Here is a 26547-nt window from a genome sequence, read left to right on the forward strand (position 1 = left end):
CTAGCAAAAATCTTATTTATTCTCCTAGCCCCAGTCACTCTGCCTGCCGCTAGATTCCCCACTAAAATTTACAGACCTCAGACACGGAGCGGCATGGGAGCCATCCTTCCTCTAGGGCTCCTCCTCAGGATGTCGGCTGCAACAGTGTCAGGGAATTGGGGCTTTGAGGACCCGGGGCACCCTGCAGGAGATGAGGGCACATGCCCTGGGTCCAATGAGATTTGAAAATAACAGTCACATGCTTTAATAAATAATGTGTTAAAGACTTGTCAGTTTTGATTTAGGATTAACAAAGAAAAGATATTAGCCACATAGTGAGTGCATTGTTGTTAGAAAGTAACACTTTTGTTGAGGAAACCAACTGGCGGTGATCTGCAGTATGTACATTGCAAGAATTTTAACAAACGTTGTTGCATATTCCTACCTTTTGTCATTCTGAAAAGAGAGCTGTTTGTGTCCATGTGTACAGTGAATCTGTATGAGAGTGGTTTCATAATTATCAATCATGTGCTGCACTTGCAGGGAGCTAATGATAAAAAATTGAAGGGTCTGCATCCCTTTAGACATAATTTTCTATTGGGAGTATGTCACCCAAAATTACATTTTTGTTGCAGGGGATACCTGAAATCTGACTTGTATCTTAGTACAGAATTCAGTAAATCAGTTAGGCAATCACACAAGCAGGAAATGATGTTTCTAGACTTGTTCTGTACACATACTGTGTCCAGAGCATCTGCAAGTTGCCATATTGCATTTTACAGAAAATTACAGCACTGCAGATTGAAAGGGAAAGGTAATTTTAAGATCATTTAATTACAATATGACTTGTGTCCTAATTGTATACACTATATTATTTTTTTTTCATTTGCTAATTTTTTGCTAAGTGGAGTTACTCAAAGCTGGCTCATAGACTTTCTTTGCAAGAAAAGAGACAGGAAAATCACAACACTTGTGTAGCACTGCCTAACCTACATATGTAATGAGTAATAGGCATAGGCTGTGCCTATAATTTTATTTCACTACAAATCATACATAGGAACAGTGATTTTAAAATGTTGACTTATCATATTAAATGACTCCTTATTTATGCTTATATAAAAAAGGTGAAATCACAATACATTACTTTTAAATACATTTTTACATGAGGCTACGTTGGAGATATATACAGTGTGTGTGTGTGTATATATATATATATATATATATATATATATATATATATACACACACACAGTGTGTGTGTATATATATATGTATATATATATATATATATATATACACACTGTGTGTGTATATATATATATATATATATATAGAGAGAGAGAGAGACTTTTTTTAGGTACATTAGTGATAGAAAAAATATGATGGGATCATTAAAATGAAAACTGGGAATAACACTTCCAGTATCTCACAGAAGTGAGTACACCCCTCACATTTTTTTAAAATATTTTTAGAGATGAGCGAAGAAATGAAAAATTCGATTCGACGAATTCGTGGACAATATTCGATTCGAGTCGAATAAATTCGCTGTGAATTTAACTTAAAAAAGGGTGTTTCTAGGCTTCAGAGAGACTTAATATTAGTGCAGAACACTGTACCTTTAATTTAAATGCCCTTGGAGTCTGCTGGGGAAGAGAAATAATACTGTCAGTCAGTATGACATGCAGATGAGTGCCGTCGATCTTAGAATCACCGCACACTTCACTCATTTGGCCAGTCACGGGGCCAAAACCAGTGTTTGGAGCCACAGTGTGGCGGTGGAGCCAGCAGCAATGGGAGGCCATACAGCAACCTATGACAAAATGGAAACCAGCAGGAGTGTGAGGAGACCTGAAAGTGGCACATGGCAGAGTGGGAGCAATGGGAGGCGGTACAGGGACCCAGGTCACACTGTGGGCCCAGCAGCAGCGTGACCAGGCGGTACGGGGGCCCATGGCCGATTTGGGGCCTGGTGGCACCTATGGAAGGCCTGTAATCTGCCAGCAACCTATGACAAAATGGACAACCGCAGGAGTGTGAGGAGATTTCAAAGTGGCACATGGCAGAGTGGAAGCAATGGGAGGCCGTACAGGGACCCAGGTCACACTGTGGGACCAGCAGCAGCGTGACCAGGCGGTACGGGGGCCCATGGCCGATATGGGGCCTGGCGGCACCTATGGAAGGCCGCTAATCTGCCAGCAACCTATGACAAAATGGAAAACCGCAGGAGTGTGAGGAGATTTCAAAGTGGCACATGGCAGAGTGGAAGCAATGGGAGGCCGTACAGGGACCCAGGTCACACTGTGGGACCAGCAGCAGCGTGAACAGGCGGTGCGGGGGCCCATGGCCGTTATGGGGCCTGGCGGCACCTATGGAAGGCCGCTAATCTGCCAGCAACCTATGACAAAATGGAAAACCGCAGGAGTGTGAGGAGATTTCAAAGTGGCACATGGCAGAGTGGAAGCAATGGGAGGCTGTACAGGGACCCAGGTCACACTGTGGGCTCAGCAGCAGCGTGACCAGGCGGTACGGGGGCCCATGGCCGATATGGGGCCTGGCGGCACCAATGGAAGGCCTGTAATCTGCCAGCAACCTATGACAAAATGGACAACCGCAGGAGTGTGAGGAGATTTCAAAGTGGCACATGGCAGAGTGGAAGCAATGGGAGGCCGTACAGGGACCCAGGTCACACTGTGGGCTCAGCATCAGCGTGACCAGGCGGTACGGGGGCCCATGGCCGATTTGGGGCCTGGCGGCACCTATGGGAGGCCCGTAATCTGCCAGCACCCTATGACAAAATGGAACCCTGGGCTGGGGCAGGCAGAACCGCCGTATCTTTATCACGTTTTTCCCAGGCCACCGAATGGCGACGCTGCATATGCTGACGCAACGCTGTAGTCCCAACATGGGCCCCCTGGCCACGCTTGACTTTCTGGCCACATAGTCGACATACGGCTACGTTTACTTCCTCGGGCGGCTTGACGAAAACTTGCCACACCGCCGAGTAGGAAACTTTGCACCCGCTACTCCTCACTGGCTGACTGCTACTTCCTCCGTGCACACCGGCACCACTACTGGCTGTGGTGGTAGGCTGCAGTGGAGCTGCTGCTCTACTCCGTGGCCGTTTGCCTCCACTGACACAGCTGCGACCCTGCTGCCTCCTGGCAGCAGCAATGGGAGGCCGTACAGGGACCCAGGTCACACTGTGGGCCCAGCAGCAGCGTGACCAGGCGGTACGGGGGCCCATGGCCGATTTGGGGCCTGGCGGCACCTATGGAAGGCCTGTAATCTGCCAGCAACCTATGACAAAATGGACAACCGCAGGAGTGTGAGGAGATTTCAAAGTGGCACATGGCAGAGTGGAAGCAATGGGAGGCCGTACAGGGACCAGGTCACACTGTGGGCTCAGCAGCAGCGTGACCAGGCGGTACGGGGGCCCATTGGCGATTTGGGGCCTGGCGGCACCTATGGGAGGCCTTTAATCTGCCAGCAACCTATGACAAAATGGAAAACCGCAGGAGTGTGAGGAGACCTCAAAGTGGCACATGGCAGAGTGGAAGCAATGGGAGGCCGTACAGGGACCCAGGTCACACTGTGGGACCAGCAGCAGCGTGACCAGGCGGTACGGGGGCCCATGGCCGATATGGGGCCTGGCGGCACCTATGGAAGGCCGCTAATCTGCCAGCAACCTATGACAAAATGGAAAACCGCAGGAGTGTGAGGAGATTTCAAAGTGGCACATGGCAGAGTGGAAGCAATGGGAGGCCGTACAGGGACCCAGGTCACACTGTGGGACCAGCAGCAGCGTGACCAGGAGGTACGGGGGCCCATGGCCGATATGGGGCCTGGCGGCACCAATCGAAGGCCTGTAATCTGCCAGCAACCTATGACAAAATGGAAAACCGCAGGAGTGTGAGGAGATTTCAAAGTGGCACATGGCAGAGTGGAAGCAATGGGAGGCCGTACAGGGACCCAGGTCACACTGTGGGCTCAGCAGCAGCGTGACCAGGCGGTACGGGGGCCCATGGCCGATATGGGGCCTGGCGGCACCAATGGAAGGCCTGTAATCTGCCAGCAACCTATGACAAAATGGACAACCGCAGGAGTGTGAGGAGATTTCAAAGTGGCACATGGCAGAGTGGAAGCAATGGGAGGCCGTACAGGGACCCAGGTCACACTGTGGGCTCAGCAGCAGCGTGACCAGGCGGTACGGGGGCCCATTGGCGATTTGGGGCCTGGCGGCACCTATGGGAGGCCTTTAATCTGCCAGCAACCTATGACAAAATGGAAAACCGCAGGAGTGTGAGGAGACCTCAAAGTGGCACATGGCAGAGTGGAAGCAATGGGAGGCCGTACAGGGACCCAGGTCACACTGTGGGACCAGCAGCAGCGTGACCAGGCGGTACGGGGGCCCATGGCCGATATGGGGCCTGGCGGCACCTATGGAAGGCCGCTAATCTGCCAGCAACCTATGACAAAATGGAAAACCGCAGGAGTGTGAGGAGACCTCAAAGTGGCACATGGCAGAGTGGAAGCAATGGGAGGCCGTACAGGGACCCAGGTCACACTGTGGGACCAGCAGCAGCGTGACCAGGAGGTACGGGGGCCCATGGCCGATATGGTGCCTGGCGGCACCTATGGAAGGCCGCTAATCTGCCAGCAACCTATGACAAAATGGAAAACCGCAGGAGTGTGAGGAGACCTCAAAGTGGCACATGGCAGAGTGGGAGCAATGGGAGGCCGTACAGGGACCCAGGTCACACTGTGGGCTCAGCAGCAGTGTGACCAGGCGGTACGGGGGCCCATGGCCGATTTGGGGCCTGGCGGCACCTATGGGAGGCCTGTAATCTGCCAGCACCCTATGACAAAATGGAACCCTGGGCTGGGGCAGGCAGAACCGCCGTATCTTTATCACGGTTTTCCCAGGCCACCGAATGGCGACGCTGCATATGCTGACGCAACGCTGTAGTCCCAACATGGGCCCCCTGGCCACGCTTGACTTTCTGGCCACATAGTCGACATACGGCTACGTTTACTTCCTCGGGCGGCTTGATGAAAAATTGCCACACCGCAGAGTAGGAAACTTTGCCTCCGCTACTCCTCACTGGCTGACTGCTACTTCCTCCGTGCACACCGGCACCACTACTGGCCGTGGTGGTAGGCTGCAGTGGAGCTGGTGCTCTACTCCGTGGCCGTTTGCCTCCACTGACACTGCTGCGACCCTGCTGCCTCCTGGCAGCAGCAATGGGAGGCCGTACAGGGACCCATGAGACACTCTGGACCTGGCAGCAGCATGAAGAGGCGGTACAGGGGCCCATGGCAGATTAGGGGCCTGGCAGCAGCAATGGGAGGCCCGTAATCTGCCAGCACCCTATGTCAAAAAATTCAACACACCAGCAGTGTGAAGAGACCTGAATGTGGCACATGGCAGAATGTGGCGATGGAGACAGCAGCAATCGGAGGCCGTACAGGGACCCATGACAGACTCTGGACTTGGCAGCAGCATGAGGAGGCGGTATAGGGGCCCATGGCAGATTAGGGGCCTGGCAGCAGCTATGGGAGGCCCGTAATCTGCCAGCACCCTATGTTAAAAAATTCAACACACCAGCAGTGTGAAGAGACCTGAATGTGGCACATGGCAGAATGTGGCGATGGAGACAGCAGCAATGGGAGGCCGTACAGGGACCCATGAGAGACTCTGGACTTGGCAGCAGCATGAGGAGGCGGTATAGGGGCCCATGGCAGATTAGGGGCCTGGCAGCAGCTATGGGAGGCCCGTAATCTGCCAGCACCCTATGTCAAAAAATTCAACACACCAGCAGTGTGAAGAGACCTGAATGTGGCACATGGCAGAGTGTGGCGATGGAGACAGCAGCAATGGGAGGCCGTACAGGGACCCATGAGAGACTCTGGACTTGGCAGCAGCATGAGGAGGCGGTATATAGGGGCCCATGGCAGATTAGGGGCCTGGCAGCAGCTATGGGAGGCCCGTAATCTGCCAGCACCCTATGTCAAAAAATTCAACACACCAGCAGTGTGAAGAGACCTGAATGTGGCACATGGCAGAATGTGGCGATGGAGACAGCAGCAATGGGAGGCCGTACAGGGACCCATGAGAGACTCTGGACTTGGCAGCAGCATGAGGAGGCGGTATATAGGGGCCCATGGCAGATTAGGGGCCTGGCAGCAGCTATGGGAGGCCCGTAATCTGCCAGCACCCTATGTCAAAAAATTCAACATGGCGGATTTAGTCAGTTGTGTCAGGAACTGGTGGTTTGAAATCCAGACTAATCCACGCCTGATTCATTTTCACAAACGTGAGTCTCTCCACACTTTGGGTGGACAGTCGTGTCCTCCGCGGAGTTACAATACCTCCTGCCGCACTAAACACGCGCTCCGATGCCACGCTACTGGCCGGGCATGACAGCCTTTCAAGGGCAAATTCAGCTAGTTGGGGCCAAAGGTCAAGTTTCGTTGCCCAGTAGTCAAGGGGATTGTCTACCTCGGTTGGCAGGGTGCTGTCCAAGTAGGCCCAAGCCTGTTGTTTGAGCTCCTGCTCCAGGTCCACCTGATGCTGCTGCTGCTGCGGCTGGTTAGTAGTTTCCTCACTGCGCTGGTGAAGAAAGCTACTCATCATCGACTGCAGACTGAGGCAGCCGCTGCTGGTGGAGCTGCCACTGCTCCTACCACCCCACCCCTCCCCTGCTGCCATGGCAGCGGAACGCGAGCGCACAGGGCCCACAGTGTCTGAGGATGGACGTTGGCGCAGAAAGGCAGAGACCAACTGACTACATAGGTGGTTTTTATAGTACGTAATTTTGGCCTCCCTCTCAGCAGGTGTGAAAAAGGCCACCATTTTGGAATGGTAGCGAGGGTCCAACAAGGTGGACAGCCAAAAGTCATCCCTCTGTCTGATGGTTATTATTCGGCTGTCGCTACGCAAGCAACCGAGCATGCTATGGGCCATTTGCGCCAAGGAATGCGAGGGACTCCCTGCCTCCATCTCCACAGCATACTGCCACGGTGCGTCTGGGTCCTCTGTCTCCTCCTCCTCCTCCTCTACCAGATGCTCCTGCTCCTCCACTCCTGTCCGCTGAGTGGAAAAACCACCCATTTCACTCAATAATTCCTGAGCACAAATGTCCTCCTCTACCTCCTCCTCTTCTTCATGTCCTGGCCCCACAGGGGTCATGTGGCGTTGAGATCTGTGCGCCACGTCTACCGCACCCTGACCAGCCATTGTTAACAGCATTTGTTCCAGGACGTGCAACAGAGGAATGACGTCGTTCATCCCATAGTCCTGCCGACTCACGAATAGCGTGGCCTCCTCAAAGGGCCTGAGCAAGCGGCAGGTGTCACGCATGAGCTGCCAATGGCTGACATCGAAGTTACACAGGGGAGTACCTTTATCCGCTTGTAACATCAGGAAATCGGTGATGGCCTTTCGCTGCTCGTAAAGGCGGTCTAACATGTGTAGGGTTGAATTCCACCTTGTTGCAACGTCGCAGATCAGGCGATGCTGTGGAATTCCGTTCTGCCGCTGCAGCTCAATGAGGGTGTTCTTTGCGGTGTAGGAATGGCTGAAATGCATGCACAGTTTACGTGACATTTTAAGGATGTCTTGCAGTGGGATGGTGGATTTTAGGAACCGCTTGACAACCAGATTGAACACGTGAGCCATGCATGGCGCATGGCACAACCTTCCTTGACGCAGAGCAGACACCATGTTCTTTCCGTTGTCGGTCAACATGGTTCCGATTTTCAGTTTGCGCGGAGACAGCCATCTGTCGATTTCTCTGTTCATTACACTCAGAAGTTCCTCCCCTGTGTGACTACGTTCGCCAAGGCATACCAGGTGCAGAACAGCGTGACACCGTTGCGCCCTGCACATGTGATATGCCGGTCGGGTAATGGGACTTGGCACGGGGGTGGCGGCTGAGGACACGGCGGAAAAAGAGGTGGTAGAGGTGGACATGTTTGCTGGACCAAGGACGTGCAAACGTGGAGGCAAAAGCGTCGTGACCTGTCCAAGTTGCTGGTGTGGCTGTGCCGGCACCACGTTCACCCAGTGGGCCGTAAATGACATATACTGTCCCTGACCGTAGTTACAGCTCCACACGTCGGCGCTGCCGTGCACTTTGGCAGAGACCGACATGCTCAAAGACTGGCCCACCATCTCTTCTACATGTGAATGCAGGGCTGGCTCTGCCTTTATGGCGAAGAAATGACGGCTTGGCACTCTCCACCGCGGCGCGGCACAAGCCATCATTTCTCGGAAAGGTGCTGAGTCCACCAGTTGGAAAGGGAGGGACTGCAGCACCAGCAACTTGGACAGGAGGACGTTCAGCTTTTGCACCGTCGGGTGCGTGCTCGCAAACTGTTGTCTCTTGGAAACGGATTCCAAGAAAGACTGTTGACGGAATCCGAGAAGAGGAGTAGCAGGAGAAGGAGCATCTGAACGAGCGGAAGATGCCAACGAGCGACAACTCCCCTCAGCAGAGGTGTTGGAGCCTTGACTGGCTGATAGAGGGCGATTGACGACGTCGGGTGACGGAGCAAGTAACGGAGCGGGTGATGGAGCGGGGGCTGGGGCAGGCAGAACCGCCGTATCTTTATCACGGAATGGTGACGCTGCATATGCTGACGCAACGCTGTAGTCCCAACATGGGCCCCCTGGCCACGCTTGCATTTCTGGCCACATAGTTGACATACGGCTACGTTTACTTCCTCGGGCGGCTTGACGAAAAATTGCCACACCACCGAGTAGGAAACTTTGCCCCCGCTACTCCTCACTGGCTGACTGCTACTTCCTCCGTGCGCACCGGCACCACTACTGGCCGTGGTGGTAGGCTGCAGTGGAGCTGGTGCTCTACTCCGTGGACTCTCCTCGCCAGTACTTGTTCGCCTGGCTGCTGAAAAGGCCGATGTCTCCTCCCGTTCCTGACCGCCCTCTGTTAGCTCTTCCTCACTGTACAGTGGGGCTGAGCCCACAGCATGCGATACTTCGCTTGGTGAGGGAACAGCAAAGGACAGGGGCAGGTAGAGGACATGTGATTTCAGTGGGCTTGCTCCCGGGCCATGCCAACTAACGGTTGTGTCTGACGTACCCACCGACCGTTGGCTGTAGGTGTCAGAGGTGACCTGGGAAGAGGAAGACGACCGAGCCAACCAATCAATGACGGCAGGGTTGTCGGTGGAGACACGACCGCTGGATGACACCGGGAGCACTGGCCTCTGGCTGCGAATAGTGCTGCCTCGACCCCTTCCTCTGCTGCCACGTCTGCTCGCTCCTAAAACATTGCCTCCTCTGCCACTCCTCTGCATGTTGTCTGACATACTCTTTAATTCAACGATTATGTGTCCCTGAGTAACAATTCTGTGTCCCTGAGTAACAATTCTGTGTCTGTCCGAGTAACAATTCTGTGGCCCTAAGTAACAGTTCTGTGGCCCTCAGTAACAATTCTGTGTCCCTGAGTAACAATTCTGTGGCCCTAAGTAACGGTTCTGTGGCCCTCAGTAACAATTCTGTGTCCCTGATTAACGTTTATGTGGCCCCAAGTAACGGTTCTGTGGCCCTCAGTAACAATTCTGTGTCCCTGATTAACGTTTATGTGGCCCTAAGTAACGGTTCTGTGGCCCTCAGTAACAATTCTGTGTCCCTCAAGAAACAATTCTGTGTCTGTCCCTGAGTAACAATTCTGTGGCCCTAAGTAACGGTTCTGTGGCCCTCAGTAACAATTCTGTGTCCCTGATTAACGTTTATGTGGCCCTAAGTAACGGTTCTGTGGCCCTCAGTAACAATTCTGTGTCCCTGATTAACGTTTATGTGGCCCTAAGTAACGGTTCTGTGGCCCTCAGTAACAATTCAGTGTCCCTGATTAACGTTTCTGTGGCCCCAAGTAACGGTTCTGTGGCCCTCAGTAACAATTCTGTGTCCCTGATTAACGTTTATGTGGCCCTAAGTAACGGTTCTGTGGCCCTCAGTAACAGTTCTGTGTCCCTGAGTAACAATTCTGTGTCTGTGCGAGTAACAATTCTGTGGCCCTAAGTAACAGTTCTGTGGCCCTCAGTAACAATTCTGTGTCCCTGAGTAACAATTCTGTGGCCCTAAGTAACGGTTCTGTGGCCCTCAGTAACAATTCTGTGTCCCTGTGTAACAATTCTGTGTCTGTGCGAGTAACAATTCTGTGGCCCTAAGTAACGGTTCTGTGGCCCTGAGTAACAATTCTGTGTCCCTGAGTAACAATTCTGTGTCTGTGCGAGTAACAATTCTGTGGCCCTAAGTAACAGTTCTGTGGCCCTCAGTAACAGTTCTGTGTCCCTGAGTAACAATTCTGTGTCTGTGCGAGTAACAATTCTGTGGCCCTAAGTAACAGTTCTGTGGCCCTCAGTAACACTTCTGTGTCCCTGAGTAACAATTCTGTGGCCCTAAGTAACGATTCTGTGGCCCTCAGTAACAATTCTGTGTCCCTGTGTAACAATTCTGTGTCTGTGCGAGTAACAATTCTGTGGCCCTAAGTAACGGTTCTGTGGCCCTCAGTAACAATTCTGTGTCCCTGAGTAACAATTCTGTGTCTGTGCGAGTAACAATTCTGTGGCCCTAAGTAACGGTTTTGTGGCCCTCAGTAACAGTTCTGTGTCCCTGAGTAACAATTCTGTGTCTGTGCGAGTAACAATTCTGTGGCCCTAAGTAACAGTTCTGTGGCCCTCAGTAACAATTCTGTGTCTGTGCGAGTAACAATTCTGTGGCCCTAAGTAACAGTTCTGTGGCCCTCAGTAACAGTTCTGTGTCCCTGAGTAACAATTCTGTGTCTGTGCGAGTAACAATTCTGTGGCCCTAAGTAACAGTTCTGTGGCCCTCAGTAACAATTCTGTGTCTGTGCGAGTAACAATTCTGTGGCCCTAAGTAACAGTTCTGTGGCCCTCAGTAACAGTTCTGTGTCCCTGAGTAACAATTCTGTGTCTGTGCGAGTAACAATTCTGTGGCCCTAAGTAACAGTTCTGTGGCCCTCAGTAACAGTTCTGTGTCCCTGAGTAACAATTCTGTGTCTGTGCGAGTAACAATTCTGTGGCCCTAAGTAATAGTTCTGTGGCCCTCAGTAACAGTTCTGTGTCCCTGAGTAACAATTGTGTGTCTGTGCGAGTAACAATTCTGTGGCCCTAAGTAACAGTTCTGTGGCCCTCAGTAACAATTCTGTGTCTGTGCGAGTAACAATTCTGTGGCCCTAAGTAACAGTTCTGTGGCCCTCAGTAACAGTTCTGTGTCCCTGAGTAACAATTCTGTGTCTGTGCAAGTAACAATTCTGTGGCCCTAAGTAACAGTTCTGTGGCCCTCAGTAACAGTTCTGTGTCCCTGAGTAACAATTCTGTGTCTGTGCGAGTAACAATTCTGTGGCCCTAAGTAACAGTTCTGTGGCCCTCAGTAACAATTCTGTGTCTGTGCGAGTAACAATTCTGTGGCCCTAAGTAACAGTTCTGTGGCCCTCAGTAACAGTTCTGTGTCCCTGAGTAACAATTCTGTGTCTGTGCGAGTAACAATTCTGTGGCCCTAAGTAACAGTTCTGTGGCCCTCAGTAACAATTCTGTGTCCCTGAGTAACAATTCTGTGTCTGTGCGAGTAACAATTCTGTGGCCCTAAGTAACAGTTCTGTGGCCCTCAGTAACAGTTCTGTGTCCCTGAGTAACAATTCTGTGTCTGTGCGAGTAACAATTCTGTGGCCCTAAGTAACAGTTCTGTGGCCCTCAGTAACAGTTCTGTGTCCCTGAGTAACAATTCTGTGTCTGTGCGAGTAACAATTCTGTGGCCCTAAGTAACAGTTCTGTGTCCCTGAGTAACAATTCTATGTCTGTGCGAGTAACAATTCTGTGGCCCTAAGTAACAGTTCTGTGGCCCTCAGTAACAGTTCTGTGTCCCTGAGTAACAATTCTGTGTCTGTGCGAGTAACAATTCTGTGGCCCTAAGTAACAGTTCTGTGGCCCTCAGTAACAGTTCTGTGTCCCTGAGTAACAATTCTGTGTCTGTGCGAGTAACAATTCTGTTGCCCTAAGTAACAGTTCTGTGGCCCTCAGTAAGAATTCTGTGTCCCTGAGTAACAATTCTGTGGCCCTAAGTAACGGTTCTGTGTCCCTGTGTAACAATTCTGTGTCTGTGCGAGTAACAATTCTGTGGCCCTAAGTAACAGTTCTGTGGCCCTCAGTAACAATTCTGTGTCTGTCCCTGAGTAACAATTCTGTGGCCCTAACTAAAGTTTCTGTGGCCCTAAGTAACAGTTCTGTGGCCCTCAGTAACAATTCTGTGTCTGTCCCTGAGTAAGAATTCTGTGGCCCTAACTAAAGTTTCTGTGGCCCTAAGTAACAATTCTCTGGCACTCAGTAACAATTCTGTCTGCCCCTGAGTAACAATTCTGTGGCCCTAATAACGTTTCTGTGGCCCTAAGTAACAATTCTCTGGCACTCAGTAACAATTCTGTCTGTCACTGAGTAACAATTCTGTGGCCCTAATAACGTTTCTGTGGCCCTAAGTAACAATTCTCTGGCACTCAGTAACAATTCTGTCTGTCCCTGAGTATGAATTCTGTGGCCCTAACTAGCGTTTCTTTGTCCCTAAGTAACGATTCTGTGGCCCTCATTAACAATTCTGTGTCCCTGAGTAATGGTTCTCTGTCCCTAAGTAACGTTTCTCTGTCCCCAAGTATCGTTTCTGTGGCCCTAACTCTGTCCCTGTCCCTAATACAGAGCGGTCTGCCTCTGTTCAATGACTGCAGGTAAATGAAGAATTCCAAAATGGCCGCTATTTATAGCTCGACCATTACACAGTGCTGGCTGGCTGGCTGCTGATTGGCTGATGCGATCACATGTCGTTGAGGAATGCATTATGGGTCAGCGCGCCTTGTCTGCGCGCCTTCCCAGACATCCCCGCTCCGTCGCCGCACATGTCAGCCGCCATTTTCGGAAAAATTTTGATTCGCGCGTCCGAAGTAGGCTATTTTTCGGATTCGGCGCGAATCGAAATTTTTCCGATATTCGACTCGAATTCCACTTCGGCTACTTCGATTCGCTCATCTCTAAATATTTTATATCTTTTCTTGTGACAACACTGCAGAAATGACACTTTGCTACAATGTAAAGTAGTGAGTGTACAACTTGTATAACAGTGTAAATTTGCTGTTCCCTCAAAATAACTCAACACACAGCCATTAATGTCTAAACTCCTGGCAACAAAAGTTAGTACACCCCTAAGTGAAAATGTCCAATTTGGGCCCAAGGTGTCAATATTTTGTGTGGCCACCATTATTTTCCAGCACTGCCTTAACCCTCTTGGGCATGGAGTTCACCAGAGCTACACAGGTTGTCACTGGAGTCCTATTCCACTCCTCCATGATGACATCACGGAGCTGGTGGATGTTAGAGACCTTGCGCTCCTCCACCTTCCATTTGAGGATGCCCCACAGATGCTCAATAGGGTTTAGGTCTGGAGACATGCTTGGCCAGTCCATCACCTTTACCCTCAGCTTCTTTAGCAATGCAGTGGTCATCTTGGAGGTGTGTTTGGGTTCGTTATCATGTTGGAATACTGCCCTTCAGCCCAGTCTCCGAAGGGAGGGGATCATGCTCTGCTTCAGTATGTCTCAGTACATGTTGGCATTCATGGTTCCCTCAATGAACTGTAGCTCCCCAGTGCCGGCAGCACTCATGCAGCCCCAGACCATGACACTTCCACCATCATGCTTGACTGTAGGCAAGACACACTTGTCTTTGTACTCCTCACCTGGTTGCCGCCACACACGCTTGACACCATCTGAACCAAATAAGTTTATCTTGGTCTCATCAGACCACAGGACATGGTTCCAGTAATCCATGTCCTTAGTCTGCTTGTCTTCAGTGGGCTTTCTTGTGCATCAGAAGAGGCTTCCATCTGGGATGACAGCCATGCAGACCAATTTGATGCAGTGTGCAGCATATGGTCTGAGCACTGACAGACTGACTCCCCACCCCTTCAACCTCTGCAGCAATGCTGGCAGTACTCATATGTCTATTTCCCAAAGACAACCTCTGGGTATGACTCTGAGCACATGCACTCAACTTGTTTGGTCGACCATGTCGAGGCCTGTTCTGAGTGGCACCTGTCCTGTTAACCCGATGTATGGACTCGGCCACTGTGCTGCAGCTCATTTTCAGGGTCTTGGCAATCTTATAGTCTAGGCCAGTGGTTCTCAACCTTCCTAATGCCGCGACCCTTTAATACAGTTCCTCATGTTGTGGTGACCCCCAACCATAAAATTATTTTCGTTGCTACTTCATAACTGTAATTTTGCTACTATTATGAATTGTAATGTAAATATCTGATATGCGGTTTCTCAATTCCTGCTGTAATTATTGAGGTAAAACCATACTGTAAAAAATCCTCACTATATTTTCTTTTCTTAACGTTCTTCTCTACACGATCCATTGTCACGGGATGGTTTGCTAATGAAAATAATATATATTATATAATTACTTTCTGTGCGTTTTGGATGCAGAAAAAAAAGTATATTAAAATGTATGTAGTGTGAACTGGCCCTTAGGACCAGTTCACACCACAAAAACGCACTCTGCCTACATTTTTGCTTTTAGTTCACACCACACTCCGTTCTGGTGCAGATTTGAGGCAGTTTGATGTGTTCCAGTAAAGTTCTGTGCAGAAAAAAAATGTTCTACTTTTTTTTCTGCACCAGAAATTGTCTGGAACTGACTGTTGCACTGGTGTGAACCAGGACCATTGGAAAACATGGAAATCACTGTGCATGCATTTTTAATGCAGGAAAAAAAAAACGCACTGAAGTGCCTCTGGTGTGAACCAGCCCTCAAACGGTATTTCTTCTTTATCGATTTGGCCTTGTTCACTTTACAGCATACACCCAATGTGAGGGCCGACCCAGTCATGTCCATTGGGACGCAGTGTTGGCACAGACACACAGCGCCCATCAGTGTAGGGCCCCGGAGCCACACTGTCAGTGATTGGGGTGTACACCGGCATGGATGTCAGATTGGGAGCAGTGGCTGTACAATGGACGGCCTGTACCGGGATGCATGGAACTCCAGTAGCCCCCCATGTAGGCAGACATGTCCCTCACACAGGGGTACACTGAGGATAAATGAGGCCTTCGTACACACAGGACAGGTATTCCCAACACACCCACTGAGACCTTCCCTGGCACTGGACTAGCACTGGAAACCCCCCAGCTACACACAGGAGGAGGAGTGCTGAGTATCAGCCCTGAGTGACATCTCTTTGGGGTCATCACACTACAGAACCCCCTCCTCCTCCATATCAGTGTACAGAGGAGACATCTGTAGGTATCTCTACACTGACTAACCCACATCAACAATGGCAGCAGCCAGGAGCTCCCCCTTCCCCCTACACAGCACACACTGCCAGGCAGAACAGCAGCTCTTCTCATTCCCGCCATACAAGGCGTCACACCTCCCCCATCTCCACCACACAGAGCAGCCAGCTCTATTCATACACGGCCTGCTCTCACCTCCACACCGCCACCATCTTGGATCCGCTCTCCCTCCTCCTCCACCCAGTCCCCAGCTAGCCGACTCCCTGACAGAGGCCACGCCCAATCTCAGGACGTCAAAACTTCTTCACTGGTGCTTCCCATTAACACGTCACCTCGTCTGGTTTAATCCCGATAAGCCCCGCCCCACACTTAGAGCTGGGGATAATGTCGCCGCTCAGGGATGATTGGGACAGCAGGGCAGACAATGGGCAGGGCGGATGCTGTGGGAGATGATAGGCTGGGGCAGAGGTTTCAGGTGTCATCACTGTTGACTGTTCTCTTACTCGTATGTGGGCGTATCTGCATGTGGGAGGACCCGCCTGGAGATGCATAAAGGAGCGGTGTCTTGGTTCCTAAGACCATTGGAAATATGTATTTTCCGATGGTCTTAGGCGACCTCTGTAAAAGGGTCGTTCGACCTCCAAAGGGGTCGAGACCCACAGGTTGAGAACCGCTGGCCTAGGCCATCTTGATGTAGAGCAATAATTCTTTCTTTCAGATCCTCAGAGAGTTCTTTGCCATGAGGTGCCATGTTAAAGTTCCAGTGGCCAGTATGAGAGTGTGAGAGCGATAACACCAAATTGAACACACCTGCACCCCATTAACACCTGAGACCTTGTAACACTAATGAGTCACATGACTCCGGGGAGGGAAAATGGCTAATTGGGCTCAATTTGGACATTTTCACTTAGGGTGTACTCACTTTTGTTGCCAGCGGTTTAGACATTAATGGCTGTGTGTTGAGTTATTATTAGGGGACAGCAAATTTACACTGTTATATAAGCTGTACACTCACTACTTTACATTGTAGGAAAGTATAATTTCTTCAGTGTTGTCACATGAAAAGATAGAATAAAATATTTACAAAAATGTTAGGTCTGTACTCACTTCTGTGAGACACTATATATATTTATATACATACATACATACAAACACACACACACACACACACACACACACACTGCTCACAAACTTTTACAGGAACACCTTGAAAACACATCAGATCTCAATGGGGAAAAATATCGTGCTGGATATCTATACTGATATGGACTGGGTAATGTGTTAGGAATGTAAGGACTGAATTCAAAGATACCCCAAAAATCAAAGTGATAAAATGATGCATTTTGCTGAAATTTCATTGCAGCTACTCAAAATGGTACTCAGTAGTTTGTATGGCCCCCACGTGCTTGTATGCATGCCTAACGTTGGGACATGCTCCTAATGAAACGATGGATGGTGACCTGGGGAATTTCCTCCCAGATCTGGAGCAGGGCATCACTGACCTCATGGACAGTCTGAGGTGCAATCTGGCATCATCGAATGGACCGAGATATGATATCCCAGAGGTGTTCTATTGCATTTAGGTCAGGAGAGCGTGGGGGCCATCCAATGGTATTATTTCCTTCATCCTCCAGGATGTGCCTGCATACTCTCCCCACATGAGGCATTGTTGTGCACCAGGAGGAACCCAGAACCTACTGCACCAGCGTAGGGTCTGGTAATGGGTCCAAGGATTTCATCCCGATACCTAATGGCAGTCAGGGTGCCATTTTCTAGCCTGTAGAGGTCTCTGTGTCCCTCTATGGATCTGCCTCCCCAGACCAGCACTGAGCCACCACCAAAATGGTCATGCTGAATGATGTTACATGCAGCATAACATTCTCCATGGCTTCTCCAGACCCTTTTGCGTCTGTCATGTGCTCAGGGTGAGCCTGCTCTCATCTGTGAAAAGCACAGTGCGCCAGTGGCGGACCTACCAACTCTGATGTTCAATGGCAAATGCCAATTGAGTTCTATGGTGCTGGGCAGTCAGCACAGGGCCCACTAGAGGATGTCGGGCCCTCAGGCCACCCTCATGAAGTCTGTTTCTGATTGTTTGGTCAGAGACATTCACACCAGTGGCCTGCTGGAGGTCATTTTGTAGGGCTCTGGCAGTGCTCATCCTGTTTCTCATTGCACAAAGGAGCAGATACCAGTCCTTCTACGGCCCTGTCCAGCTCTCTTAGAGTAACTGCCTGTCTCCTGGAATCTCCTCCATACTCTGTAGACTTTGCTAGGAGACACAGCAAACCTTCTAGCAATGACATGTATTGATGTGCCATCCTGGAGGAATTGGACTACCTGTACAATGTCTGTAGGGTCCAGGTATTGCCTCATGCTACCAGTAGTGACACTGACCCTAGCCAATTGCAAAACTAGTGAAAAACAGTCAGAAAAGATGAGTAGGGAAAAAAATGACAGTGGCCTCCACCTGTAAAACCATTCCTGTTTTGGGGGTCATCTCATTGTTGCCCATCTAGTGCACCCGTTGTTAATTTCATTAACACCAAAGCAGCTGAAACTGATATACAACCCCCTCTGCTACTTAACTGACGAGATCAAAATCCCAGGAGTTTAATTGAATTGATGCTATACTCTGATTTAAAAGTGTTCCTTTAATTTTTTTGAGCAGCGTATGTATTGCCAAAAGTATTGGGATGCCTGCCTTTACAGGCACATAAACTTTAATGTCATCCCAGTCTTAGGCTGCAGGGTTCAATACTGAGGTAGCCCACCCTTTTCAGCTATAACAGCATGAGCTCTTCTGGGAAGGCTGTCCACAAGGTTTAGGAGTGTGTCTACGGGAATGTTTTCTCATTCTTCCAGAAGTGCATTTGTGAGGGCAGGCACTGATGTTGGACGAGAAGGCCTGGCTCGCAGTCTCCACTCTAATTCATCCCAAAGGTGTTCCATTGGGTTGAGGTCAGGACTCTGTGCAGGCCAGTCAAGTTCTTCCACCCCAGACTTGCTCATCCATGTCTTTATGGACCTTGCTTTGTGCACTGGTGTGCAGTCATGTTGGAACAGTAAGTTGCCATCCCCAAACTGTTCCAACAAAGTTGGGAGCATGAAATTGTCCAAAACTGTCTTGGTATGCTGACGCCTTAAGAGTTCCCTTCACTGGAACTAAGGGGCCAACCCAACCCCTGAAAAACAACCCCACACCAAAGTCTTCCCTCCACCAAATTTTACACTTGGTACAATGCAGACAGGCAAGTACCATTCTGGCAACAAACAAACCCAGACACGTCCATCGGATTGCCATACAGAGAAGCATGATTGGTCACTCCAGAGAACACGTTTCCACTGCTCTAGAGTCCAGTGTCGGCGTGTTTTACACCACTGCATCTGACACTTTGCATTTCACTTGGTGATGTAAGGCTTGGATGCAGCTGCTCAGTCATGGAAGCCCATTCCATGAAGCTCTCTATGCACTGTTCTTGTGCTAATCTGAGTGCCACAAAAAATTTGGAGGTCTTTAGCTATTGACTCTGCAGACAGTTGGCGACTTCTGCGCACTGTGCGCTTCAGCATGCACTGACCCAGCTCTGTCATTTTATGTGGCCCACCACTTCATGGCTGAGTTTCTGTTGTTCCCAGTTGCTTTCACTTTGTTATAATACCACTGACAGTTGACCGTGGAATATTTAGTAGCAAGGAAATTTCAGATATGGACTTATTATACAGGTGGCAACCTATCACAGTACCACGCTTGAATTGACTGAACTCCTGAGAGCGACCCATTCTTTCACAAATGTTTGTAGAAGCAGTCTGCATGCCTAAGTGCTTGATTTTATACACCTGTGGCCATGGAGGTGATTGGAACACCTGAATCCAGGGGCCCCAGGTGCTCATGGGGCCCCATCAGCATGGGCTCCGATCTAGGGGGATGCAGTACGAAGGTAAGATGGCATGGAAACTGTTATTGCACTGCACACAAATAACTTTAGTTTTGCTAGCAGCGGGTCTGACTAAGCAGCAAATTCTAGGACACGCACACTAGAGGCTGCAAAATTGGTGAGTCCACTGCACAATCCCCCACCTTGACAATTATATATGTCCCTCCCTCTGCTGCTCTGACTGAAAAAGACTGCCACTTCTCTGAAAAGCAATCCACACATGGGTTGCTTTTCAGAGGCATTTGACAGGTGGTGAGGAGGTGACATGTTGCCTCCTCACCACTTGTTTTAACCTTAGAACCTAGTGCCATTACAGATGATAGTCTTTATCAATCCCTAATATGGGTCTTCTATTGCACCTCATTGTGGTTTTTTTAATGTTATTTTTTGATGAGAGGAAGCAGTAAATAGAAATGAAAATAGCCACAACATGTGTCCAGTAGAACAATACAAAATTGAAAGCATACAGTTTGTCAGTATAGTTTGAGAACCAGGTATCAGTGCTGGGTGGAAGGATGGACATTAAGAAACAAAAAGATGGATGGCGGACAGTCCAGCAACTAGCAGATGATGGAAAGAGGAGAGACCTTAGCTGTTAAAGCGTAAAATATATTTTAATTTTACTTGGAGGGTACGATATCAGTTGGAGGGTCATTGGTTAACAGTCTGGTTTAAAACCATTGCATATATTGAAAACATTGTACCATCGATTGTTGGGTATCTGTAGGCAAGGTTTGAATGAAAGATTCCCAGATATCAAAGAATTTTTGGACCTGACTCCCTATGTAAGGAGGCCTCCACCCATTCCATATGGAAAACGTAGGAGAGTTTGTCTATAAACAAAATACTGGAGGGGGGGGGGGGGGGGGTTCTGGGTAGATCCACTTATGTAAAATGGATTTTTGTGCTACAGGGGATATGACAGTTAGAAGTTGTTTACATCCTCTTGAGATATTAACACCTTGGATGCTGATTAGGCCAAAGAGTGCCCATTCAGGGATTAGAGGTAAGTAGTTTACTAAGTGTGTGGTAGCATAATGCACAACTGTGCTCATTGTGGTGAAGGACACAGGGCTGTGATGTTTGTTAAGGATTCTTCTGAGCTTTTCCAACACTCCAGCTACATATGAGATGACTATACTACTCTGTGTGTTCTGCTTCTTTCCTCTGTTCAGTGGTCCTGAGTTTTTGCTTGACTTTGTGATGTTTTAATGAAAGCCCTGTATGGGTCGCCACAAACTATCAAAGCACTCCTGAGATGTGTGAAATCGTACCCGTGTGATCGGGCACTAAAAGACTATGTCATGTGATAATATCAAAACAAATAGAAAACATTTCTGTACATATGTATGTGATAATTATTATGCCGTCCCTGCCAAGTTTAGGCCTATCTTGACTTCATTAGTAGCTGTGTTGTAGGATCTAGAAGCACCGCACTGTGGAAAGCAAAAAAAACATAAGCTGTTAGACTGGCTGACATGTCTGCTCATAGGACATCACACAGAGATTCTAGATTTTTATTATATAAAAATAGCATGGCACAAGTAACTGCTAGCACCAGCATCTATTCACACATGGATATAGGCAGGATTTTCAAAACATTACATTTTAAGTGTGGAAAAATACATCCATACGTGTGTGTGAGTACATGCGTGTGCCGGCAGCTACGCACATGGCAGGTTTTGTAATGCATTCCTGTAGGCAAAAATACGCTGCAGCTGTGGCTCTTGAGCACCACAACAAAAGATGTATTTACACTGTATGCCCATATGATGTATGTAAAATGATTGTAAACCCTCACCTTGTAAAACAACCCATTCAGTTTAAAGGATAAGATCACCTTTGTAAAAAAAAAGCTGTCTGCTCTTACTTCATACATACAGGCATTTACACAATGACAGGATGAACCAATGAACTGCCTAATGCACTCAACAGCACCCTGGTAATTCATTGAGAGCTACAAGCCGACAGGCACAAAGACTATTGGTACTTGTAGTTCTCCCATTCATAGAATTCCATCACCCCATTCACAGAACATATCCACACAAGGCCGTGTTTTTTTTTTTTAAACCTGTGACAACAAGTTCAGGGAGAAGATCCCTGGTTTGCTGTCAATAGAGGCAGTGAATAGGGGAGAAGCTGCAGCAGTGGGAACATGTAACATGTTCCCAAAGGTGAACCTATTCTTTAAAGTAGAAATGAAAAGCAAAACATTTGTGCATACATATAAATCTCTCCCCCCCCCTTTTTTTAATAAATGATCACATTCTCTCTGTTCTCAGCTGCATTACTGGGGGAGGAGAAACAGCAGCACACTGATCTTCCCAGTGAGTGGCTGTGCAGGGGGCAGTGTGTCTAGATAAGTCTGATCATTGGAGGAGAGCAGGCTGAGTTCCCAGCACAGCTAGAGAACTGACCATGCTGTGCTCTCATGCCTAGTGTGGCCAGTTTTTAATAGGAAAGCAGAGGGACTGGATCATTTTTTATACAAGTACATGGTACAGCAGGCACATATCAGGAATATGAAATGTTGGGGTTTCATATTCTTTAATTGCTGTGTGCAAGAGGCCTTAAAAGCAGTGTTTTGTTGGCTTACTGTATAGACTCTATAAGTTACATTTTGCTGACTAGAAGCAGACCCCTGCTTATTGAACCCAGATAGGTCCCTTTCCCTTTTTGCAATTACAGGATCCACATTCTGTATATTGTTTCAGGGCTTCCATTCATGTATATTTACGCACTCCATAGGTCATTATATAGGTCATTATACGAGAGGTCTTCTAAAGGTTTCTGCACTTTTATATATAAATTAGAGTTTTAAGGTATAATACTGTATGGCTATACAAACTAGGACATGAAGAACAAGATTCCTGTCTCATGAACAAAATGAAATGAAACTCTGGCTGTCATCTGCATGAAAATGCTTGACAACTAAAGCAACCTATAAGGATACAGCTGTACATTTCCTAACCGGCTTGAAGGAGGACAACATAGACCATGACTCCAAGTCCAGGTGATCTGCTAATCTGAGGTATGTAAAGGATGTCTAGTAGCATAAAGGGAAAGAAAGGGGCTTTCAGAGTTAAAGCCCAACTCCAGGCTGCTGTTAAATGTACCCATGCAGGGTCCCCCATGCACTACATGGATAAATGCTTGTTTAGCTGGGGGGAAGTACCCTGGCTGTCATCCTGATGCTTTGGCTGCAATGCTCCCTGAGTCGCTAACCTGCAACAAGTTTTGACACTTTTCTGACACTCATTTACAGCATGTATGTTTATTAAAAGTACTTAAAGCAGTAATAAACCAAAAATCAAACATTTATTATATTGCAGCTTACCAATTCTTAGATGTGATGTCTGCATTTGTTTTCTTTTTTAGGCTTTCTTTTATTTTTATCTGGTGAGCTGGCCAGTAAGTCTGTTTTTTTTTTTTAAAAGAACAAGTGCTCCCGCAGAAGTATCAGTTACAGGGTTGAGACAAAACATCTTCCACTGACAAGAGTGCTTACAATGATCGGATTTAATTTATTCATGTAAAGCCTTTATCCCAAAAGGAACAAAACTGTTTACTCTAACTGCTTATAAAGTGTTAGCCGGAGCGTGGCTTCAATTTGTTAGTGTATTTAAAACTGCTAGTACATCTAACACTCCCCTTCCCGAGACCGAGAATGCTGTTGTCCAAAGTTGCCCCTTGTGTTCCTTCACCCAGAGTGGGGGCACTCTAATACAGGAGGTGTTACTGGCCAGATCACCAGGTGAAAAAAGAGGGGGAAAAAAACTAAAAAAGAAAACTAATGCAGCCAACACATCTAATCATTGGTAAGCTGCAATATATTACATTTTTGGTTTGGTTTCAATACTGCTTTAATCAGATATAGCCAGGCAGCTACAGTTTTCAGAAGGAGGCCAGCAATGGCAACCCTATACTTCTGTCATGAAAAAAATCACTTTCAGGTGGCCATGGATAGTAATAGGCATCTTCACAGCTAGTGAAGATCTGACAACCCACAGTCATAGGTGGCAACTGCTGGATTTCTTAACATGAATGGTACCTCAATGGGAAGGCAAATCAACCACAGTGTATGGCATGTTGCTCCTAGCCAGTAGACAATCTAAACTGTCATGTAATGCCTATGGACACCTTGAGAAATGCTTCATTGCTGCCAAACAATCTCAGCCTCTTTTCAGAGAAAAGGTATTTATCACTTACCCCAGAACATTTTTCAGTGGTGTTGTCACACAAACGTACATCACAGAAAAGGTATACATTGGCCTGATTTTGAAACTGAAAGGAGCTTATGCTAAAAGCTGCTTCTAATGCATTTCTATTTTGTAACACAGTTGTGGAAACAGGTCCCTGGGGGCAGCTGTAAAGAAGAAAAAACATACAAGAATTTTTTGGTTACACTGCTGACCAAACTGGCAGGTTTTAGCATGACTTAGGAAAATGAAATATTACTTTTCATAATTAGGCTTTGATTTTTGCCTTGATTGTAAATCAGCAATGACACAATTGAGTACTGTCCGTGATACTTTTTTTATTTGCACTAACATACAACTTTCAGGAAAACCTTTCGGGGTATGTCCCCTACTTCAGGGTCCAAGCAGCTTGTCCTGAAAATTGTTAGTGAAATAGAAAAGTATCACGGACAATACTCAATTGTTTCTATCACAAGTGAACTAATACAGCTACAATCACCTCAAGGAAATCAGCAATGATCTTATTGAACCATTTCATTGCCTTTGATAGAGTTTGCCACATTTGACTTAAAGGAAATATACAATCATGGGGCGCTTTATTAGGGTACTATATATATAGTATAGCATACAGGCTGAGGTCCTATTTAACTATACCCCTTTAAACCCTTCCCTCTGTTAGTACAAGGTGGCCCCATCATCAGTTCCTTACATAGGTGCACCACACCTTGCCTCTAGCTGAACTGACCAGTACCTCAAGTCTTTCACAATCCTAGCAATGCCTTTGGAGCCCTGGTTTGCGTTTTGCCTCTGGCTGGTCTGACACTATTCACAATGACATGACATAACATGACAGCGCACTTCCAGGCCCACGTGAAATCTCATTAGCAGACTGGGGAACTCCAAATGGATGCTAAGATAGGTGCTGCGGCAGCTAAGAGTGGGTTCCTAGCTGAAGAAAACGATGAAGTGCGCACATCAGGAGGGGATTGGTCACAGTTTGCCATATTGGCCCTGGGTGACTTTATCAAGATGTTACTACCAGCATGCTAGCACATGTTGCGTTAAGGAAGTCCATTTATTTTCAATGGGCTGCCAATGCACCTCACTCCACATAAAATTGGGACTGGCCTTTTTCTGGCAACACAATGCCCCAGCACATAACATTGAACCTGGTCTTTTTTTTGGCAACACAATGCACCAGTGTATTACTGTGCATGCAGTATGCTGAAATACAATTGCCTTAGTGCAGAATTCATTTAGAATGGATGACACCACAACACAATAATGGGGATATGCTAAAATGGTTCTGCAGTGACGGGCAAAAATTATTGTATCTATAAGATGGAAGATGGGTCTGGAATTGAATATATGTACCCCTGGCATGGCACCATCCCAGCATATGTCTAGAACAGAAAACCGGAGTGTACAGTTGTATCCGGTCAAACTGGGTGGTCCTATTCTATCTCCAGGGAAAATGGGACTTTGTACATGTCAGCTACCAGGAGGATAAATCTGTAATATCACATCAAACAGCAGTAACAAAAATGTATATACTTTTATTGGTTCATCATTAAAAAACTAAATCACACTTCACATTTTTAAACCAAATGATCTTTGAAGATGATATATAACAATTTTGTTAGAGTGGTTCATCTAAAGAGTGGATCCTGAGGAAGAAAATGCAGTGAAACGCGTTGATCCTATACACTTATTGTGCATCTTACTGCTATGTGAATGTAACCACATGCTGATATCATCTTCAAAGATCATTTGGTTTTAAAATGTGAAGTGTGACTTTGTTTTTTAATGATGAATCAATAAAAGTATATATATTTTCTAATACTGTTCGTGATATTACAGATTTATCCTCCTGGGGCTGACACATACAAAGCTCCATTTTCACTGGAGATAGAACAGGACCACCCGGGTTGACCAAAAATGATTGATTTCATGAATAGCTGTCTTTCTGAAGCTGCAATGTAGAACAAGGCACATTGAGGTTCCACAAAGATTTTCTGTAAAATGTTTCTTCTAAAGCCTAGTACACACTATGGGAAAATCGGACGAAAGATAGCCCAATTTTCCGTGAACGTGCATATCATTATGTAGACGGAATGATGTTGACGTGCAAGAAAATTTCGGCCAATAAAAGCGAACATAGGCAAACATAGCTATGCACTAGCATAGTAGAAGTGGAAGTGGAAGTTCGTTCTATGCTTCTGATCATGCGCATTTTTTACGATTTGATTATTTCAAATTACTTTACACATTAAACAAAAAGTGGCCAATAAAAATGTTCTGGCTTTTCGCCTGAAAAGTCGGCTTTCAAAAGCACTATACTAACGATCAGATAGTCAGCCAATTGTTCCTCATACGGGAATGTTCATACAGTTTTCTTATCGTGTGTGTACGGGCCATCAGGGTAGAGGAGATAACACTGGTCTAGGACACTAAGGACACTAAGGACACTAATACTGATTCCAGCTAAATCAGGAAGATGTTTGCAAGGTTATTTCATTCCTAAGTTATAACTGCGCTTCTTTTGTATTTCGCACTCTGTGCTATGTGAAGTTCTAGGTCTTTACATTTTCTTTCATCTCTAAGGCTGTATAAGAAATGCAGACTTACCCATATTGTATAAGATAAACACTATTTACATCATTACGATTATCTGTTGGACTTGCAACACATGTCTCTATCCTGAGAACATATATCTTTCCATCAGCTCCTGTCACAAATATTCCCACATAGATCATTGTTCCAATAGTCACTTCTTCTGCATTTTGATATGATATTGTAAATGTTGAATCTTTATAAGCAGCCATGGTAACAGGATACATTCCAGTTCCATTGGCTCCAGACAGGTATACCGTTCTAAGAAAACAAAACACATTTTTATGTAACAAAACTAGTAACAAGTTAAATCACAATTTATTTCCTGAGAAGTAGCAATAGCCTTCAAACACCATGTCTGCCTAAAAAAATCATTACATTTTAATGCATTAAAGTGTAACTATACCCAGGACCCTGCATTCACTATATCTGGTCTCCCACAGTACACGGAACATGGAAATGCAATTATTTTAGTAAATATAAACTGCTAAATAC

At 47.3% G+C, this 26547-nt stretch overlaps 1 protein-coding gene across 2 annotated transcripts in view; it reads right to left on the reverse strand.

Moving 5' to 3' along the window:
• Window positions 1-19835: 19835 nt before the first annotated feature.
• The window catches only part of LOC149439321 (uromodulin-like), a 47634-nt gene continuing 40922 nt past the window's right edge, over window positions 19836-26547 (reverse strand). For both annotated transcript variants that reach the window (XM_089659204.1, XM_089659205.1), the window contains 3 exons: window positions 26068-26313; window positions 23450-23606; window positions 19836-20676 (listed from right to left, as the gene is read on the reverse strand). In XM_089659204.1, coding sequence (XP_089515330.1) covers window positions 20602-20676; window positions 23450-23606; window positions 26068-26313 — 478 coding nt within the window. In that variant the 3' untranslated portion in view covers window positions 19836-20601. The remainder of the gene's footprint in view (window positions 20677-23449; window positions 23607-26067; window positions 26314-26547) is intronic.

The sequence above is a fragment of the Staurois parvus genome, unplaced genomic scaffold (assembly GCF_062004578.1).
Source record: "Staurois parvus isolate SC_StPar_1 unplaced genomic scaffold, SC_StPar_1.0 ptg001134l, whole genome shotgun sequence".
NCBI classification, from domain to species: Eukaryota; Metazoa; Chordata; class Amphibia; order Anura; family Ranidae; genus Staurois; species Staurois parvus.